Genomic DNA, 21,824 nt, shown 5'->3' on the forward strand with positions numbered 1-21,824 from the left:
GTGTTCTCACTGATAACAAAAGTTGTCCTAAGGGAAGGGCATTAGAGTGAATCCTTAAGGCTCTAAGGGAAGGGCATTAGAGTGAATCCTTAAGGCTCTAAGGGAAGGGCATTAGAGTGAATCCTTAAGGCTCTAAGGGAAGGGCATTAGAGTGAATCCTTAAGGCTCTAAGGGAAGGGCATTAGAGTGAATCCTTAAGGCTCTAAGGGAAGGGCATTAGAGTGAATCCTTAAGGCTCTAAGGGAAGGGCATTAGAGTGAATCCTTAAGGCTCTAAGGGAAGGGCATTAGAGTGAATCCTTAAGGCTCTAAGGGAAGGGCATTAAGGCTCCCCTATGCAATGGTTTCTAAAATGACATTGTTTGAGATCAATATTGATGACTTTCATTGGCTTCAGCATCTTGCAACACTATCTAGTCTCCTTAACAGGTGCAACAGGGCAGTTTCTTGTCCATTTGACTGACCTCCTTTTCCCCACCTATAGTCATGAATGGTCCTTTGAAGTTACGGTGAAGTTAGTACGCCACAGGTAGAAAGATATGGCTGCGGGCGAAGAAACAGAGCCCTTTCCTGCTTCCAATCATCTTCTTTATGCAAGGGAAAGAGCTAAGCCAACGTCTAGCGCAGGCTGCAGGACTGCTCATGTAAAGCTAATTGCTTAGGTCTCGGTTTGTTGTGATGGAAAACAGAGTTAAATTCCCTTCACAACACAACAGATGGGCTGCTTTGAACGCATTCAAGCATACCCCCTGAAATTCTGAGTGGATCTTATGTCTAAAGTGGCATGCAATAGCAAAGGCTGTGCATTTTGTGAATTGATGAAGTAAATACAAACATGCAAACCTTTTCACATACTTCATATAATGAACAGGGCGCGTGTATAAGCTTCCAAGCACAAAAAAGCAACAGAGATAACACACGACGTTCTATAATTCACTCAAACTTTCACCATGTTCTGTACCATGGTACGTGCATCCATTTCCATAGATATACACACAAAACACTTGTACATGGACACATGAGTGAGAAAACGCTGATCTGCACGCATTTTTTGAAGGCATGGGAATTTAACACAAGTATGTCTGAGGACAAAGAATTGCACAAACATATGTAAGAGAGAAATTAGGATTTTATCCCTCTTGTAGACGTCAAACATGTGGGCGAGATGAGGTGAGAGAGTGATATTATTTGTGTTAACTTCTGTACGGGGGAGAAAAGGAGATTAAAAATGTCTGGCTTCGCTGGAGTTTAGACAGGCTGATCCTTTTCTAGAAAAACAGCCACGGGTTTATTTTGCTTTCTTTGGTGACAGCAGCAAATTGGCTGTGGTTGTAAAGAGATAGTAAACTTCTACTGGCCCACCAATACTTGACTATTGGGATCACCCAAGCATTGTCTCTTTCTCTTCTTTGTCACTGTTGTGGTTGGCTCTGGCCCAGCTCCTGCCCCAAGGACTGTGGATGTGGGGGAGACATCCACATGCTGCAGGCCTGTTTTGCTGCCGGTGGAATTTGCTGATGAAGGCTCCTCTGACCAAGAAGACATGAGTGACAGGGAGGAGAAGAGTGTGGCAGACAGCTCAGAAGGAGATCAATTATCTAGCTCCTCCTTGGATTCGGAATAAGAGTTAATGCTGCTAAAGCCTCAAAAGAGGAAGAAATTGCCAAATCTCTAAAGAAGGGGGATAAAACCTTCTTCAGATATATTAGTGATAAGAAGAAGAAAAACTGCGGCATCATGAAGCTTAGTACCGGGAATAATACATGCATTAATGGGAATAAGGAGATCGCTGACCATTTCAATAGCTACTTCTGTTCAGTTTTCTCAAAAGACACCTTACAAAATAATACTATAGAGGGATATAGCATTGCTTCTAGCTGTACGGATTCAGCTCCAGTGATCTTAGAAGCTGATGTCTTAGAAGAACTTGAACGATTAAAGATAAATAAGGCAATGGGTCCAGATGGCATCCACCCCAGAGTTCTTAAAGAACTCAGATCTGTCATTACTATCCCCCTGACTGATTTGTTTAACCAATCCTTGTTAACAGGAGATGTTCCTGAGGATTGGAGAATGGCCAGTGTTGTGCCTATCCACAAGAAGGGCAGTAGAGCAGAAGTTGTAGTTAAAATGATGGAGACTCTACTCAAAAAGAGGATAAATCAGCACCTAAAAAACAATAACTTATTGGACCCAAATCAGCATGGCTTTACTGAAGGCAAATCATGTCAGACTAATCTCATTGATTTCTTTGACTATGTCACAAAGGTGTTGGATGAAGGTGGTGCCGTGGATATTGCCTACCTGGACTTCAGCAAAGCCTTTGATACGGTTCCACATAAAGAGCTGATAGATAAATTAGTGAAGATTGGACTTAATCCCTGGATAGTTCAATGGATTTGCAGCTGGCTGAAGCGTAGACATCAGAGAGTTATTGTTAATGGCGAGTATTCTGAACAGAGTCAGGTTACAAGCGGTGTGCCACAAGGGTCTGTTCTGGGTCCTATTCTTTTTAATATATTTGTGAGTGACATAGGGGAAGGTTTGGTAGGGAAGGTTTGCCTATTTGCCGATGACTCTAAAGTGTGCAATAGGATTGATATTCCTGGAGGCGTCTGTAATATGGTAAATGATTTAGCTTTACTAGATAAATGGTCAAAGCAATGGAAACTGCAGTTTAATGTTTCCAAATGTAAAATAATGCACTTGGGGAAAAGGAATCCTCAATCTGAGTATTCTATTGGCAGTTCTGTGTTAGCAAATACTTCAGAAGAAAAGGATTTAGGGGTAGTGATTTCTGACAGTCTCAAAATGGGTGAACAGTGCAGTCAGGCGGTAGGGAAAGCAAGTAGGATGCTTGGCTGCATAGCTAGAGGTATAACAAGCAGGAAGAGGGAGATTATGATCCCGCTATATAGAATGCTGGTGAGACCACATTTGGAATACTGTGTTTAGTTCTGGAGACCTCACCTACAGAAAGATATTGACAAAATTGAACGGGTCCAAAGACAGGCTACAAGAATGGTGGAAGGTCTTAAGCATAAAACATATCAGGAAAGACTTAATGAACTCAATCTGTATAGTCTGGAGGACAGAAGGAAAAGGGGGGACATGATCGAAACATTTAAATATATTAAAGGGTTAAATAAGGTCCAGGAGGGAAGTGTTTTTAATAGGAAAGTGAACACAAGAACAAGGGGACACAATCTGAAGTTAGTTGGGGGTAAGATCAAAAGCAACATGAGAAAATATTATTTTACTGAAAGAGTAGTAGATCCTTGGAACAAACTTCCAGCAGACGTGGTAGATAAATCCACAGTAACTGAATTTAAACATGCCTGGGATAAACATATATCCATCCTAAGATAAAATACAGAAAATAGTATAAGGGCAGACTAGATGGACCATGAGGTCTTTTTCTGCCGTCAGACTTCTATGTTTCTATGTTTTCTATGATACAGCCACGCATGCGGAGAGCGATGCATAGGCAGCCGAGAGATTATTATCAAAGAAAATGAGGCCACCTGTGGTTGGGTGGGGCTGTGGTAATTAGTGAGGCTACTATAAATAGCAGCCTGTGGGTTTGGCCATTGTGGAGGATTATCTGATCGTTGTGTTTCGTGCCTGCCTTGCTGACTTCGACCTTTGTGTGCTGAGTTTTCCCCGCTTTGAAACTAAACCAGAGCAAAGTGTGTTTCACTTTGTGAAAGAAGGACTGTGAATTGCTTCACAGCTCAAGCTAAGTATCTCAGAATTGATAAAGGACTTGTACAAATTACCAGTTTGTTTGGAGACGAGTGCTCTTTGCTATACAAAAAGAGTGCTTAGTTTATTTGAATTTTCGGTATAAAGAACATTGTTTTGAATGTTCAAACGTGTGTGTGTGTCTGAAATTTGTATCTGTGAATTTTCGGGAGGATTCTACCAGAGAGCTCGACAGAACAGTCACCATAACATAACTTGGCCATCACTCTTAAAATTCCAGATACTCTGAACATTTTCCTTGGATTAAAGCATGTTTTTCTTCTATCTATGGCAAAAAACAAACAAACTCAAGGGCATCTTTTAGGTCAATTTACTGTAATGGAAACAGTCGGTGAAAAAAAAATCTATAGCAGCTTTTTCCAGATGGGATAAGTTACAACTGCATATTCAGTCTGACCAGCTCTCAGAAAAGTGTGAAACTCTTGTCTTTTAATGATGTGGGTCCACTGAGAATAATTGTTCCAGGTTGATCTTGTGACCTTCCTAGCTAAGTCAAGATTGAAATTGTGGCCTTGCTATACTTAGTGCAGCACTCCAACACAATCTGTTCGGGTGTGCCTTTGAGTCAACATTGATTCCTGCCAATGGCTTGGACTGATTATAAAGTAGTTTGACTTTGCATACTTCCTAGGGCTGAAAGAAAATGACCGGCCCAAAATCCCTTTGTGCTGATGGTGGCTGTAGAACTTATGATATGCTTTTTTCTAGCCTAGTGCCTTAAAATTGTTACACCAAATGGGTACCCTACTATCTGCCCATAGCACAACTCACAATATGTTCCCTACATCTTGCAGATATTATTTCATCCAGATGTAAAATGGCTTCATATGAAATATTTAAGATACAAGGGTCGCCTAGAAGGTAATGCACCAACATTTTTTCCTCAGGCTACAGTAATGGTATAAATGTGAAACTTTAGATATACAAAACTTTCACCAGACCCATCCTAGAATACAGCTCATCTGTCTGGAACCCATACCACATTTCTGACATTAACACCCTCGAAAATGTCCAAAGATACTTCACCAGAAGAGCCCTTCACTCCTCTACCCGAAACAGAATTCCCTACAAAACTAGACTTACAATCCTGGGTCTTGAAACCTTAGAACTATGATGCCTTAAACATGATCTAAGTATTGCCCACAAAATCATATGCTGCAATGTCCTGCCTATCAAAGACTACTTCAGCTTCAACCACAACAACACAAGAGCACACAACAGATTCAAGCTTAATATTAACCGCTCCAAACTTGATTGTAAAAAATATGACTTTAGTAATCGAGTTGTTGAAGCGTGGAACTCATTACCGGACTCCGTAGTATCATCCCCTAACCCCCAACATTTTACCCTTAGACTATCCATGGTTGACCTCTCCAGATTCCTAAGAGGGGCGTACATAAGCGCACTAGAGTGCCTTCCGTCCCCTGTCCTATAGTATATCCTATATCTGGAATTCCTTCTCTACTATATCCTCTATAACATTAATTGTGTATTATTGAGTATTGGACAAAATAAATAAATAAATAAAAATAAAATAAAAAATATTTGAATTGTGTGTCAATTTTGCGTAGCTGCAGCAGTGTTTTGAAATGGCAGTGTTCTGTAAGTGATGTACATTACAAGCAATGTGTCGTCATTGAATTTCTCACTGCGGAGAAGGAAACTGTTGGGAACATTCACAAATGTTTGTGTACAGTTTACGGAGAATCTGCATGGATCTGAATGGATGCCACTTGCGGAAGACATTTTGAGGATGATGAAGAGGTGATTTGCACATGTGCAGAAATGGCTTCGTGACCAGAACAAGGAGTGGTACCGATAGGGCATACACGCCCTTGTGTGTTGCTGGAGGAAGGCCATAGAATGGGATAGAGATTAGGTGGAAAAATAGGGAGTGTAGAAGAAACATTTTTTCTTGTGTGTGAGTTTCATTGTATTCTATAAATACTCATTGAAGAAATAAATGTGGTGCATTACTTTCTGGGTGACCCTCGTATTTTTAATGTTTTTTGTCTGTTAGCCGCCCAGAGTCCTTTGGGAGCTGGGTGGCATATAAATACAATAAATAATTGAAATAAAAAAATAATAATTATTATAATTTGTTCAATGTTGGATTTATCGCAGCATACCCATTTAACATCACTCCAATATAAGATCTACTAGCTCCCAGGGGACTTATGGGTGTAATCTAAGGTGCCAACTGTTAGCTTTGAAGCCCTACATTCGGTGGTGGGATTCAAAAAATTTTACTACCGGTTTTGTGGGCATGGTGTAGCTTGGTAGCCGTGGCAGGGGAAGGATACTGCAAAATCTCTATTTCGTCTTCATCAGCTGGGATTCGAGAGACAGAGGATAGATGGGCCAGGGCCAGCCGGAAGTGGTATTTACCAGTTCTCCAAACAACTAAAAATTTCTGCTACCAGTTCTCCAGAACTGGTCAGAACCTGCTGAAACCCACCTCTGCCTACATTGCATGAATCCCTGTTACTTGCACGCGTGTCTATTGCTTTTAGTATGAGTCTGCCCCACCAGATGTGACAAAGTGGACACGATTAGTTCCCCTTAGTAAAATAGTGTCATTTGTTGGGACCTAGGGAGTGTGCCTTCTCTGTCATAGGGGAGGCTATATGGAATAATCCCTCCCTCCCATTTAGATGGCCTAATTGCGTGGTCTTCCAGAAGAATTAAAGACTTGACTTTTCTGCCGTGGGCATTGGGGCTAGGATGTTAGTGAAGTCTCTGGAGGTATGTTTATTGTGTAATTAGGACAATTTTCATGGGAACCTCAATTAGATTCTTTTCAGTGATTTTTATTGGTTTGTTGTGTGGGTTTATATGTGTGTGTCTGTTTGCCACTTGTCAAAAAATAACCTAATTTTTAAAAGAAAGAAAAGGAAGGAAGGAAGGAAGGAAGGAAGGAAGGAAGGAAGAAAGAAAGAAAGAAAGAAAGAAAGAAAGACTCTCCCCCACCTCAATATTCAAGCTATAATTTCCACTGTCTATCATGATGATTTAGGATACGAAGTTACACAACTCTATCCCATAACTTATATCTATTTCTCCTCAAATATCCTGTTAGGTATTGAGCCCATAATCTTCCTTTCTCCATTTTTTTTAGTTATTCATCGATTTTTGGTGATCGTCTACGATTATCTTTTAAACAACACAAATCTTAGCTCTTGACTTCCTGCTATAAGCATTCTTTAGGTACTAATGTTGACTGTAATCTTGGTTCATGTTTCCAGAATTATTATGGGAAATTTTCAGCTAACAATTACAGTAGATTTTCCTCTTGGAGAAGCAGCGTGAACTATCTTGCTGTAGTCTCATGACTTCCTGGAACTGCCCAGCTAACTTTTCTGCATATGATTTACTTCTGCTGATCCACTAGCGAGGGTTCATCCGATTTACTTCAGCATGGTACATCCTGCTGAGAGTACTACCAAGGCTATGTTGCTGGCCACTATCAAAGTGTTAAGCTAGGAAAGTATCGTATTTTTGCAGTATAAGATGCACCTTCCCCCCCGCCAAAAAAAGAGGTTGAAAATTTGGGTGCATCTTATACTCCGAATGTAACTTTTACTAAGCTTTTTTTCAGCCCAGTGAGATGCTAACGCATCTTCCATACTTTTTAGCAAAGCGAAAAGCAATCTTCCCTTTGCCTGCTTTTCTCATTGTTTCTCTCTCTGAAGACAAAGAGATGTGTTTTAGAAACTGTTTTTTATCCCCAACCAGGGGTAAAAAGCAAGCATGCATGCTCAAAACCAGCAAACTGATGCGTCCTTCCTTCCTTCCTTCCTTCCTTCCTTCCTTCCTTCCTTCCTTCCTTCCTTCCTTCCTTCCTTCCTTCCTTCCTTCTTCTTTCTTTTAAAAGCTGACCGGACTAAGGACTAGCCAGATGAATACCTGATAGGCAGGTTATTTTTTCCCTATTTTCCTCCCAAAAAACTAAGGTATACAGTGAACCCTCGATCATCGCGAGGGTTCCGTTCCAGGACCCCACGCGATGATCGATTTTTAGCAAAGTAGCGGTGCGGAAGTAAAAACACCATCTGCGCTTGCGCAGATGGTGTTTTTGCTTCTACTGCCGCCCGCCCTTCGCCCGCCCACCCCGTTGCTCGCGCAACGGCTTCCCTGGGTGCCCGCTGGCTTGGGAACATCCCAGCTTCGCTCCCCAGCTGGGAAGCGGATCTAGGGAGTCCCCACCGCGCGCGCGTTGCTGGGGATGTTCCCAAGCGCGTGCGCTTTCCCCAGCAACGCGCGCGCGGTGGGGACTCCCTAGATCCGCTCCCCAGCTGGGGAGCGGAGCTAGGCTGCCCCAAGCTCGCGCGCGCCGCCCGCCCGCCCACGCTGTTGCCGGCTCCGCTTCCCAGCTGGGGAGCGGATCTAGGGAGTCTCCACCGCGCGCGCGCGTTGCTGGGGATGTTCCCAAGCGCGCGCGCTTTCCCCAGCAACGCGCGCGCGGTGGGGACTCCCTAGATCCGCTCCCCAGCTGGGGAGCGGAGCTAGGCTGCCCCAAGCTCGCGCGCGCCGCCCGCCCGCCCACGCTGTTGCCGGCTCCGCTTCCCAGCTGGGGAGCGGATCTAGGGAGTCCCCACCGCGCGCGCGTTGCTGGGGATGTTCCCAAGCGCGCGCGCTTTCCCCAGCAACGCGCGCGCGGTGGGGACTCCCTAGATCCGCTCCCCAGCTGGGGAGCAGAGCTAGGCTGCCCCAAGCTCGCGCGCGCCGCCGCCCGCCCGCCCGCCCACGCTGTTGCCGGCTCCGCTTCCCAGCTGGGGAGCGGATCTAGGGAGTCCCCACCGCGCGCGCGTTGCTGGGGATGTTCCCAAGCGCGCGCGCTTTCCCCAGCAACGCGCGCGCGGTGGGGACTCCCTAGATCCGCTCCCCAGCTGGGGAGCAGAGCTAGGCTGCCCCAAGCTCGCGCGCGCCGCCCGCCCGCCCACGCTGTTGCCGGCTCCGCTTCCCAGCTGGGGAGCGGATCTAGGGAGTCCCCACCGCGCGCGCGTTGCTGGGGATGTTCCCAAGCGCGCGCGCTTTCCCCAGCAACGCGCGCGCGGTGGGGACTCCCTAGATCCGCTCCCCAGCTGGGGAGCAGAGCTAGGCTGCCCCAAGCTCGCGCGCGCGCCGCCCGCCCGCCCGCCCACGCTGTTGCCGGCTCCGCTTCCCAGCTGGGAAGCGGAGCTACGGTGCCCCAAGCTCTCGCTCCAGCCCACCGCCGCTGGGGTCTTACGGGGCAAGAGGGGGAAGACCCAGGGAAGCCTCTGCCCGGCGGGGAAACTCCACCATCTACGCATGCGTGGAAGGGCACGCATGCGCAGATGGTGGAGTTTACTTCCGGGTTGCAAACTAGCGAAATAGCCCTTTCGCGATCCTTGAGGACGCGAAACTCGAGGGTTCACTGTACTCCGAAAAATATGGTATGTTATATTTCATTTAGAACTAGAACATGGCCTTTTTCTGCTATAGCACTGCCTTGTAGAATATTCTCTAATTGAAGATTAGAGAAGCCCCAATGCTATTGGCTTTTTGCAAAGCTTCAAAAACTTGGCTCTGTACCCAGGCCTGGGGCTTGGAATGTGTTAAAGGTCCTGTTACTTGGCTTTAGTATTAGTTGATTAACCGTCACGGCTGATGTTTATATTTAATTGTTTTGTAGATGTTTTCATTGTTGTACAGCTTTTAAAATTGTTTTAACTGTTTAATCATTTTAGAAATGTAAACCATCCAAGGTCACTTGATTGAATTGAGCAGTTATAGAAATTGAATAAATAAATAAATAAGCAAACTTCAATGGTTTTACTAAATATCCACAGGTTTATATGTATACATAGAGCTAGCATTTTTCCCCAGAAGGGGAAGAGATCTCCAGTGTACTGGTATTACAGCTGTGTGGGTCAGGACATATCATAAAAGCATAAGAGCAGCAGTTTTTAGATGGAACTTGCTTAAATATATACCTTATGTGTGGTCCTGCATCACAAAAAATAATATCAGAGTCTCTCATTATCTTCCGCAACATGATATCTCTGAGTCGGATGCAGCATGGCCTATCTAGGTAACTTTAACAAAATAACGTTCTTAACCATCAGGGATTCCCTAGCATTGGGGCTTTTGAATTCAAAGGCATCATTTCTTCTTTTGACAAGCTTCTTTTGAAAGCAAAGACATGAACAGAAATTCAAAGAGAAAAGAATGACTCACTCTACAGTTGCCCAGTTCTTCAGCTGACAGAATGATGGTGCCACACTTTTTCCCTGGAATTCCTCTATAATAAGAGAGAAAATAGTTTATGAAGTGGGTAGAAAAGTTAGAAAAGAGACATCCATCTTTGCCTCCAATGCAGAATAATGTCAATTTTATTTTAATTTTTTTCTGTTCCGTTTGCAATATCTCCTTTGATGAAACTCAAAAATGTCAGTAACTTTGAATTTTCCAAACCTGTAACTCCTTTTCTACATCCTGCAATGGAGTAGGAGGAAGAAGAGATAGCTTGGAGGGACAGGCTAAATATCCATCACCAAGGAAAAGGTCAGATAGAGGATGAGTCAAGGGCTCGAATGTGATATGAATAAACAAACCCATAGTTCACACGAAGATCCAGGGAGGGAGTGGGGAAGTGTGTTCGGGCTGGCACAAATCTTGTTATTAGGGCTGACAATACTGTGTTTTGATTAAGGCTTTGATAAAGCACACTTTCAATGCAACTCCATGAAGCATAAAGGTGCCCTGTGTTTGGTGCTGTGTGAAAATAACCTGTGAAATCAGCCTCAGACAATCATTGAATGTGTGAGTATGCATAGAAGATATATTTGCCAAAGTAAAGCAGCTGGATTAAGCAAGATGGCCCAATGTAGAGGGGAAATGTTTGACTTTTACCCTTTGCCTTAAAGCCCAAAGCTCCTTTTCCATAAAGTGAAGCAGGGCCACATCACTCAATTTTGGTTTGAGTACCTATATTAGATGGGGATATAACTAGGACATCCAAAATGTTTAGCTTTTTAAAGTATTGGACCTATTCTTAGCCCTTCTTTGAAACATTGGAGGCATTTCTAGGGCTTTTAATTATTCTACTAGTGAGGGATGATTTTATGTGTGTGTTTCTATGGGGAATTGGTTGTGGGCTTGCTGCAGGCTATCATGGACATTATGCCTACAGTTGACATTGTAAAAGTATCTTAAATATTACAAATTAAAATGAGTTCCTCACAAACATTAAATACTGTATGTTCAAAGATAGTATAAAATTGAGAACCAAATAAATATCCCCCCCCCCCAAGTTAAAACCATATGAGAGTTTGGTGCAAATTAAAGCACTGCCTGAATATGTAGCAGCAAAACTGAAATCTTTATTTGAATGCTAATATCAAATTGATTATTGACAGATATAACTCAAGAGAGAACAAAGCTAAGAAGAGAAGCAGTTTACCTGAAACCCCTTTTTTTCTTTTTTAAAGTGTCAATTTTATGATATTGTCCATTTAATTCCATACAGATAGATGATGTCTTGGATAACAGATTTAATCTAAAGAGCTGATGACAAGTCTATTTGTTCATGGAGTTTGGAAATTAGAAGTATGACAGTGAATAACTAATATGATCTTTCTCAGGCCAGAAATATAAATCACATAAAGCCCTAAATTATATCAAAAGGATTACCCTACTTATGACTCTTATTATCTTCATTCACCAGTAGATAAAATAAAGATTGGGTTTAGAAAAATGATATAGTTATACATACAGATTCGACTAATAACGAATGGAAATATGAAAATATTCTATTTCTTGATCTATGTAGGGATTGATGCCTAATAATCACAGTTCAAAACTCTAAACCCTCTTCATAGTCAAAGTTAGAACTAAAGTGGTCAGTGTAAACAATTTGCATTACTTTCAGAGGTGAGGTTTGGTTTTAAATATAATTCCTCAGATAAATCATAAATGGAGTGGTGGATTCAAAATCCTGGTTTGTGGTAATGGTCACCAACTGTGATGAGTTTTTCCCATGCATCAATTTGAATGTGGCCCAGCAGGTGGCAGCACATAGCCAGTTTTTGTTGATCTCAAACCACTAAGAACAACTAGAAGCAATTAATTCTTGGATGGGAGACCACTAGAATGTTTTGAGATCCCAGGCAAGATTGGAAAGTCAAAACATTCCTCAAAGGAAACAATGGCTATGGGCAGAAACTATCTGGAGTTGTCAGTGTGGTAATATGACCTTAACCGAAACAAGGAAACTCTAATATTATGTGCTGGTTTATCGCAGTAAACTTTGCTACAACTTTGGATATTATTCCTTATAGATTGTTTTTGTTTACTTTCTTCCTTTTGTTTCATCTATGTTCCCTTTCACCACAAAGAGCATCTTTCAATCTGGAGCTGTCCAAGTCAAAGTTCCTCAGAATGATTGCCACTCGTGGGGTGACTCTGGTGTTTGCACGTACTAAACTTGTGTTACATTTCCGTATCATAGAAAGCACTATCATACAATCATAGGATTGTAGTTGGACATATTATAGATTTGGAGAAAAGGCACTATCAATCAGCCTGTCCACACATATCAGCAGAGGTGACTTCCAGTCAGAATGGGATAACTCGCTGCAGCCAACATGCATCAGCCAACTTGCCAGGGTCAACTGACCATGACAAATTCATCACAGCCAACTCACTGCGGGACTACTTGCCATGACCACAGGACCACCACAGGACAATTCGTTACATGACAATTAAGCAATTCTATTTAATTTTTTTAAATAAATAATTAAAGGGTTATTTTAATTTTTGTCATTCACATTTAATTTTGTCCCTCTCTTGCCATCCTTCCATTAATTATTCTATCACGCTATTTCTTCAACATTGGTATAACTCTTGTTTACGGTGAGTTTATCTATGATAAGTTGGCCATGGCAAGTTATCCCATGGTGAGTTGGCCACTGCAAGTTGTTGTAGACCTTCCAGTAGCCCATATCTCGCTTTTTCAAGAGATTTTCCATGTTTGTTTACTATATTTCAGCTTTCTGACGTGTATTTAACAAAAAATTCAAGATCACAAGGAATTCTAAATCAACCTTGGAAGATATTTTGTTAATGTTATTGTCTGGCAAAAACGCTCACCTCTGGAAAAAAATTAGACAATAAATATCTAGAATTGGGCGCAGGCTTAACAATCCACTTATTTGCCAAGTATGTTTGATTATCCAGATGACTTTGTGAGCATACATATGACTGATACTGATGACTCAATATTCAATATTCAAAATCCAAGCTCAATCAAGACCCACAGTGGTTGTTATGTATTCAGGAAGGAGAAGAAACCCAACAGATTTGACATTACCTGCTTTGAATATTAAATAGGAATGGTGAGATGTGCCTTCCCCGCCCCCCTTTCTCCATGGCTTATCAATTGAGTAATGAGAACCAATGAGACAAGAGTTGTTGAGTTCTCACTAAAAATGAAGAGAATGATAGAAAGAGCCAACAAAAATAGTTTGAGCTTGCCAAGATCACATCTAAGCCTCTTGTGGACTTGACTACAAAGGAGTTTGATTAGATGACGTTGTTGTGTGTAAATTCTACATCAAATTAAGCACTCCATCCTTTGGAAGCATAAATGAAGCACTCCATCCTTTGGGGTTTTTTACTAATATGGTATGGCTCAGGATAATACTGTAGAATTTTTTTAAATAGAAAAATTAAGTGGACATCTCATAATTCAGCTGACAGGGCCTCAGGGAAGGGCCTTCTCTATGGCAGCCCTGTCGCTTTGGAACCAACTGCCTCTGCAGATCCTTGTTTGTTTGTTTGTTTGTTTGATTGATTGATTGATTGATTGTTTGACTGGTTTTTTTTATGCCGCCCTTCTCTTTAGACTCAGAGTGGCTTACAACATGTTAGCAATAGCACTTTTTAACAGAGCCAGCATATTGCTCCCACAATCTGGTTCCTCATCTTACCCACCTTGGAAGGATGGAAGGCTGAGTCAACCTTGAGCTGGTGATGAGATTTGAACCGCTGACCTGCATATCTCCCAGTCAGCTTTAGTGGCCTGCAGTACTGCATTCTACTCACTGTGCCACCTCGGCTCTATTATCCCCACCCTAATGGTCTTCAGGAAAGCTGTCAAGACCTGGCTTTTTTGGCGGACCTGGGACCATGAATGAATGAGAGAATAGATGTTTTCTAGGGTTAAAATCAGTAATGGGTTGCAGCCAGGATGACTGGGATCAGGGTTCTAGTAGTGGAAATTGAGATGTGCACACGCCCCTCTGTGTCCCCCGACGTGTGCACACAGATGCATGCACAGGATTTGGCTTCTGTGCATGCGCAGCAAGTGAAATCTCATATTAGGACACTTTCGCGCATGAGATTTCACCAATTTTTGGCGGTTTTTTGCTTCTGTGCAGGTGCGAAAGCAAAGAAATCGCCGAAAATTGGCAAAATCTCATGTGCGAGAGCATCCTCATGCGAGATTTTGCTTGCTGCACTGACGAGCACACATGCGCACGCTGGATGTGCACCCTTGTGACGGTCCCGGAGAGCGGCCGGTAAGTGGAACCCCCACCTGGTTACAATGTATTTTATACCGTCTTTGTATTTATTGTTCTTGTTTGGTTTTATATTGTTGGCATTTATCCTCATGACTGTAAGCCAACCAGAGTCCTAGTGGAGTTGGGCAGTAGATAAATCCAATAAAATAAATAAATAAAATAAATAATTTCGGTAACAAAGACTTTAGTTCCTTATGCAGTTTATATCGATAATTTGAAGGGATGGAATCATGGGCAGGACCAGATCACCCTAACCCTTAGCGACCTGCTGGTGACATAACACTGGCGTCACGAATCCGGTTCTGTCAGTGCCAATCTGTGCGCGCTGCCATTTCCCCCCTCAATTTTTGGCAAGTTTTCGTGTGTTTGGATGGCTTCTCCTCATTCTCTGTTGGGGAAGTTAATACTCATATTTTACATAATATTTTACATCTTTGCCTGAAGCACAGCTGATCAGCTCCTCAGCTGTGTTTCGGGCTGCATCCACCTTCTGAGGATGCGCAGAAGTGAAATTGCATGAGGGGACTGTTAGTACATGGTACATATCCTACTTTGGAGTTACCATACAGTAAACTAACAATGTTGGTCTATGAAATTAAAGACTGTATCTTTAAGAACTTTTACTGGTTGTCCATAAGAGGGCGCCAGCACCGTTCCCTTTGGGGGGGGAGTTACTTTGAGATATCTTTGCTTGTGAGCTGTATTATTCTTTGCTGTGTGCGGTTTGTAATCTATTAGTATTATATTGTTGTATATTTGTAAATACAGTGGTACCTCGAGATACGAGTTTAATTCGTTCCGGACCTGGGCTCTTAAGTCGAGCAGCTCTTATCTCGAACGACTTTTCCCCATAGGAATTAATGTAAATAATTTTAATTGGTTCCAGCCCTCAAAAAACTCACAAAGTTAGTCTAAATTATGCAGAAAGACATGTTTTTAATGAAGAAATGTACATGTACATATAAATGAATAATGAAGTTTCTTTCACTTAACTTGTAAACTTTCTTAAACTTTTAAATTTACATATGTTCAACTTCTCTGCCACCCAATCCTGTAGGACAGAGGTCCCCAACCCTTTTTGCACCAGGGACCGGCTTTAAGCGATCAAGAGAGGAATGGGTGAATGAATGGACGGAGGGTGGGAAGGAAGGAAGGAAAGAGGGAAGGGACAGGAACAGAGGAAGGAAGCAAGGAAACTTATGAAAGGGGAGAGTAAGAGAGGAATGAGTGAAGGGAGGGAGGGAGGGAAGAAGGTGGGAAGGAGAAAGAAAAGAAGAAATAGAGGAAGGGAAGGTAAAAGAGAGAAAGAAAAAGAGCAAGCAAGCAAGCAAGCAAGCAAGAAAGAAAGAAAGAAAGAAAGAAAGAAAGAAAGGGGGAAGGGACAGGAACAGAGGAAGGAAGCAAGGAAACTTATGAAAGGGGAGAGTAAGAGAGGAATGAGTGAAGGGAGGGAGGGAGGGAAGAAGGTGGGAAGGAGAAAGAAAAGAAGAAATAGAGGAAGGGAAGGTAAAAGAGAGAAAGAAAAAGAGCAAGCAAGCAAGCAAGCAAGCAAGAAAGAAAGAAAGAAAGAAAGGGGGAAGGGACAGGAACAGAGGAAGGAAGCAAGGAAACTTATGAAAGGGGAGAGTAAGAGAGGAATGAGTGAAGGGAGGGAGGGAGGGAAGAAGGTGGGAAGGAGAAAGAAAAGAAGAAATAGAAGGGAAGGTAAAAGAGAGAAAGAAAAAGAGCAAGAAAGAAAGCTGCAAGCACCCCCCCGAGCCCCCCAGGCCGGCTGCAACCTTTTAAAACACGTGCGCCGCTTCGCAGCTGTCTCCTGAAGCCGAACGCGGAAGTTAGCGTTTGGCTTCAGGAGACAGCTCCTTGGCGCTTGTATCTCGAATTTGGGCTTGTAAGTAGAACAAAAATATCTCTCCCCTCCCAGCTCTTATCTCGAGTTGCTCTTAAGTAGAGCAGCTCTTATGTTGGGGTTCCACTGTACAGTAATACCTTGTCTTACGAATGAAACAATGTTTCCCATAGGAATCAATGGAAAAGTCAACAATGCATGCAAGCCCATTAGGAAAATCCAAAACATTAAGGCTTTTAAAAAAAAGCTGCGGGAAGACGAAGCTGAGGCAAACGGAGTGGGGGAAGGGACAGCGAGAGGTGGCAAGAGGTGGCAGTCCCAAAGAAGCAAGGCGAAAAGAGCCTCTCTTGAGCTCCATGGGTCTTTCCCTCCCGTTTTTGCCCACCCCGTCCTGCTCATTTTCCCCACACCTTTCTCCTCTCTTGAGCTCCATGAGTCTTTTCCCCATGCAGTTTGGAACGGGGGGAGTTTGTCACTGGGATTCAAAGCAGCGCTGGCAAAAATGAAGGGAATCGAGGAGCCTCAGGGAAATCCCGGTGGCTGCTTGGGTTCGTAAGGTGAAAATAGTTCAGAATAAGAGGCAAAAAAATCTTAAACACTGGGTTCGTATCATGAAAAGTTCGTATGAAGAGGGGTTCGTAAGACGAGGTATCACTGTAATAATATTGTTAATACTAAGTCTGAGTCTTTGTCTGGCTACCCACATTGCCTACACCAGTGTTTTTCAATCAGTGTTCCGTGGCACACTAGTGTGCCGCGAGACATGGTCAGGTGTGCCGCGAAGCTTAGAGAGAGAAAGAAAACAAGAGAGAGAGAAAGAAAGAGAGAGAAAGAGAAAGAGAGAGAAAGCAAGCAAGAGAGAGAGAAAAAAACAAGAGAGAAAGAAAGACAGAGAAAGAAAGAAAGAGAGAGAAAGCAAGAGAGAGAGAAAGAGAATAAGAGAGAAAGCAAGAGAGAGCAAGAGAGAGCAAGAAAGAAAGAGAGAGAGAGAGAAAGAGAGGGAGGGAGGGAAGGTGGGAGAGAGAAAGACATAGAGGGAGGGAGGGAGAGAGAAATAGAGCAAAAAAGAGGAAAGAAGGAAGAGAGAAAGAAAGAGGGATGGAGAGGAAGGGAGAGAAAGAGGGAGGGAGAAATAGAGCGAAAGGAAGAGAGAATTTTTTGTCCAAACTTTTTTTAGCCCCCCCCCCCAATGTGCCCCATGGTTTTGTAAATGTAAAAAATGTGCCGCGGCTCAAAAAAGGTTGAAAATCACTGGCCTACACCACTGCAACAACTTTGCTGATTGTATGTCAAAGGTTTTGCACCGAGACATACTAGCAGGGACGCGCATGCACAAGTGGAACAAGCGCATGCAAAACATTATGATGTGAACCAGTGGTGAAAATAAAGTGGAACCAACCCCTGGGTGGAATGCACCAATCCTTCTCTATTTGCTAATCTGCAAAAGAACTTAAATAATGCTTACCCATTGGAGACAGATGGCATAGGCTTCCCAGTTTTGGAATGTAATGTAAATGCTCCCATCCTGGAAAAAAAACAGATTTAAAATTATAATTCATTTATGTAATTCAAGATATATGGCTGCAGATTTCACATAATTCACTCTGGGGGTAAACACAGTTAAATATGCTAATATACGAATGCAAAATGAACATGAAAAACAGTGTATGAGAATAAAATAAGAAAGTTGTAATAATTTCCACGAATATCACTTTTGCTCTTTTCACTGCATAACACCTGGCATAAACCATTCTCAGCTAACACATTATCACAACCCAGGGCTGGTTTTGTTTTCTTATTTTGCACAAAGCACAGAAGAAGCATTCAACAATAAGATCACATACAATCAACACAATAAATCAGAGATTTGTCAACTTCTTCCCAACCATTAGACAACATCTGTAGAGCCCGTCATGGGTGCAAATTGGTGAATTATCAAATGTGAATTATAGGTAGTCCTCAACCGACAACTATAATTGAGCCCAAAATTTGTGTTGCTAAGTGAGAAAGTTGTTAAATGAGTTTTGCCCCATTTTGTGACTTTTGTTGCCACATTTGTTAAGCAAATTAGTTAAATCATGAACTCATCACCTGCAACAGAAACCCAGAAGTGAAGTTTCCTTAGCAGGGGGTTCCAAACTTGGCAACTTTAAGACTTGTGGACTTCAACTCCCAGAATTCTCCAACCAGCATAGCTGGCTGGAGAATTCAGGGAGTTAAAGTCCACAAGTCTTAAAGTTGCCAAATTTGAAGACCTCTGTCTTATTGGATCAATAATATCTCTCTGTAGTTATATGAAGAATGATGAAGAAGGTTCTTATGGCCATGGTGCCCTGAGCATAGTTCCCTCTAAGCTGAGCAGTGAGCAATCGCTCACTTAAAAATCATCATCAACTCAGAGTTTTCCAAACCTGCCCAGAAGCCGAGAGGGAAAGAGTGAGAGGGAAGGAGAGAGAGAGGAAGAGAGGAAGAGAGAGAAAAAAGAGAGGAAGGAAAAGAGAAAGAAAAAGAATGGGAGTAAGGAAGAGAGAAAGAAAATCAAAATCTAGTTTGAAACTAGGTCAACTATTTACGTGGCATTTTGATATTGATAGAGTTGCCCTATTATGAGCTCACTGTTATAGACACACAGTACAGTATTTTATTTTGAAATTCTCTGAGGCAAAACAGGGTGGGTTGTTTGTTTGTTTGTTTGTTTATTATTTCTGTGCCGCCCAGTCCTGAAGGGACTGCCGCTCAGACACTATACTTTTCCGCCCCCCCCCCAAAAAAAATTAGAGGGAACACTGGCCCTGAGACCTGTTTCTGTTCATGAGCACTCACCCTTCCAAATTTCCCTTCTTTACAAAGATCCCCTGAGATCATATGCAGCACAGAGATATGGTAATTGTAGAATCTGCCTGCCTGCTTGCCAATGCTTAATACGCAACCTGGTTATTGCATGACCTTGACAAAAGGCTTCAGTTCTAGAATGTAAGTTAGCAGTGCTGGGCATTTTGCACACAGCAGGGAATTAATGTTGCCAGTCACATTACACCATCCAGCTATTCTGTATTCCCCTCTTGGATGAATTTCTTACAGAAGAAAAAAAATAGATTTGATGCTGCAAGGCCACTTCCATCTTCCCCAATAAAATTTGGCAAGACATGACAATTGCACCATAAAAAAACAACCCTTGCAAGAAGCACCTCTAGTCCTTATGTATACAGGGAAAAGATAATCACTACAATAGGGCCTGCTTTTTTTCCCTCCAGCGTCTCCCCTGAGAGCAACAATGATACCTTCTAAATTTCCTTGGCATGGGGCCACAGCTACAGAGACAGTGACTAATTCCCTTCTTTCATTGATACAGTTTTCCTGGTAATATTTATAGAACTTGATAGAGGTTTCCTCCTCCTCTCAACAGTTAAAGAGCTTTCTTTCTGGCTGCCTATGCTCATATATTCAGTTAAATGGGAGGCAACTGGTAAAAAGTACCGTATTTTTTGGACTATATGATGCACTGGTGTATAAGATGTACTAAGATTTCAAAGAGGTAAGTAAGAAAATAAAAACTTTTGTCCACTCTGCAAACTTCCAAAACCATCTGTGCACCCCAATCCTTGCAAAAATACAGCCATTTTTCATCTGTTTTTGCAAAAAATGGGGCACACAGAGTTTGGGAAGCTGCAGAGTACTCCCGAGGGCTGGGGGAAGGCAAAGACACCCTCCTCCCATTTTTTTTTTACAAAATAGCAGTGTTTTTGCCTTCCCCCAGCCCCCAGGAAGCTTCCCAAACCCTCTGCACACCCAATTTTTGCACACAAAAAATGGGCCAATTTTTCACGAAAATGGGATGTGGGACTTCGGGAGGCCAAAAATGGCTGTATTTGGTGTATAAGATGCACTGACATTTCCACCCTCTATTGGGGGGGGGATGCATATTATACTCCAAAATATGGTAGTTTCTACAGTCACTCGGAGTGTCTTCCATCCCTTTTATTTATTTATTTATTTTATTTATTTATTACTTAGATTTGTATGCCGCCCCTCTCCGAAGACTCGGGGCGGCTCACAACACGTGGAAACAAATCATAAATAATCTAAATTTTAAATTTTAAAGATTTAAAAAGACCCCATATACTAACAGACATAGACACAACCATACCATATATAAATTAAACATGCCCAGGGGAAGATGTTTCAGTTCCCCCATGCCTGACGGCAAAGGTGGGTTTTAAGGAGTTTACGGAAGGCAGGAAGAGTAGGGGCAGTTCTAATCTCCAGGGGGAGTTGGTTCCAGAGGGCCGGTGCCGCCACAGAGAAGGCTCTTCCCCTGGGGCCCGCCAACCGACATTGTTTAGTTGACGGGACCCGGAGAAGGCCCACTCTGTGGGACCTAATCGGTCGCTGGGGAGAAGGCCCACTCTGTGGGACCTAAGGCGGTCTCGGAGATATTCTGGTCCAATGCCATGAAGGGCTTTATAGGTCATAACCAACACTTTGAATTGTGACCGGAAACTGATCGGCAGCCAATGCAGACTGCGGAGTGATGGTGAAACATGGGCATACCTAGGTAAGCCCATGACTGCTCTCGCAGCTGCATTCTGCACGATCTGAAGTTTCCGAACACTTTTCAAAGGTAGCCCCATGTAGAGAGCATTACAGTAGTCGAACCTCGAGGTGATGAGGGCAGGATTATTTGCAGGATTGCTTCAGTAGATAGTATTGCATTGGAACTGAATGAACCATTGTTTTCTTCTAATGGTCTATTTAATTAATAGGCATGAGGTATTAGTACAGGGGTGTCGGACTCAAGGCCCCATGGCCTGGATACAAGCTACGGGTTGCTTAGATCAGAAACAGTGAGGGATGGGTCTACAGTGCCTCTGCCATAGAAAACAGGCTCCCCAGCTCTGATTCCAGTTATGATGGTCTCCTGCAACCTTGAGCTTCATTTTCACTAGCAGAGGGTTACAGGAGGCCGTTGCAGTTGAAAATGGAGCTCAGGAGCACGTTTTTGCAGGCAGGGCATTTGGGCTGCTATAGTGTTCCCAACATGACTGACATCGAGCAGGCCATGCCCACCCTGGCACCCTGAGGTCAAACACAACCCTATGCATCGCTCAATGAAATCTTCAGCACATGCACAGAAGCAAAAAAATCCCCGAAATCTCACACACTTGCATGCCCCTTCGCAAGAGTTCAGCGCATTTCTGCTTCCTGCACAAGCGTAGAAAGCAAAACCACACTGGGGGTGCAAGACAACTGAAGCGGTGTGCACAGCACATCAGTAGAGGCAGTAATTGCAATCTGCCCCTGAACCCAGGTTAGATGTATCTCCGATACCACAATGACTGGTAGGCAGCCTCTACAAAATAAGCCAGGTGGCTTTCCCCATATAATGCTAATCCCTTATTTAGCAATATGGGAGCAAATTCACTGAGGTTAGTTCATCAGAGGCTTTCTGAGCCTCTTATTAAGATTGTGATCACCACGATGCCTGAGCAACGTCAGTGGCAAACGAGCAGAGATGACAGATTGCCCTAGCTGCAGTTACTTGACAGTGAAGCGTGGCAACCTTTCTCCTACCAGCTGGAGAGCACTGACTAACAAATTGCAGGGACAAAGGACATGGCTTTGCCAGCTGCCATTTCTCTAGCAAAATCTCAAAATTTATCCAGGCTT

At 43.0% G+C, this 21,824-nt stretch overlaps 1 protein-coding gene across 3 annotated transcripts in view; it reads right to left on the reverse strand.

The window, feature by feature from the left end:
- The window catches only part of CPNE5 (copine 5), a 197,778-nt gene that overhangs the window by 86,467 nt on the left and 89,487 nt on the right, over positions 1-21,824 (reverse strand). For all 3 annotated transcript variants that reach the window (XM_070745132.1, XM_070745131.1, XM_070745134.1), the window contains exons 7-8: positions 17,623-17,682; positions 9,966-10,029 (exon numbers count right to left, since the gene is read on the reverse strand). In XM_070745132.1, coding sequence (XP_070601233.1) covers positions 9,966-10,029; positions 17,623-17,682 — 124 coding nt within the window. The remainder of the gene's footprint in view (positions 1-9,965; positions 10,030-17,622; positions 17,683-21,824) is intronic.

Source organism: Erythrolamprus reginae, chromosome 3 (genome assembly GCF_031021105.1).
Source record: "Erythrolamprus reginae isolate rEryReg1 chromosome 3, rEryReg1.hap1, whole genome shotgun sequence".
Classification (NCBI taxonomy): domain Eukaryota; kingdom Metazoa; phylum Chordata; class Lepidosauria; order Squamata; family Dipsadidae; genus Erythrolamprus; species Erythrolamprus reginae.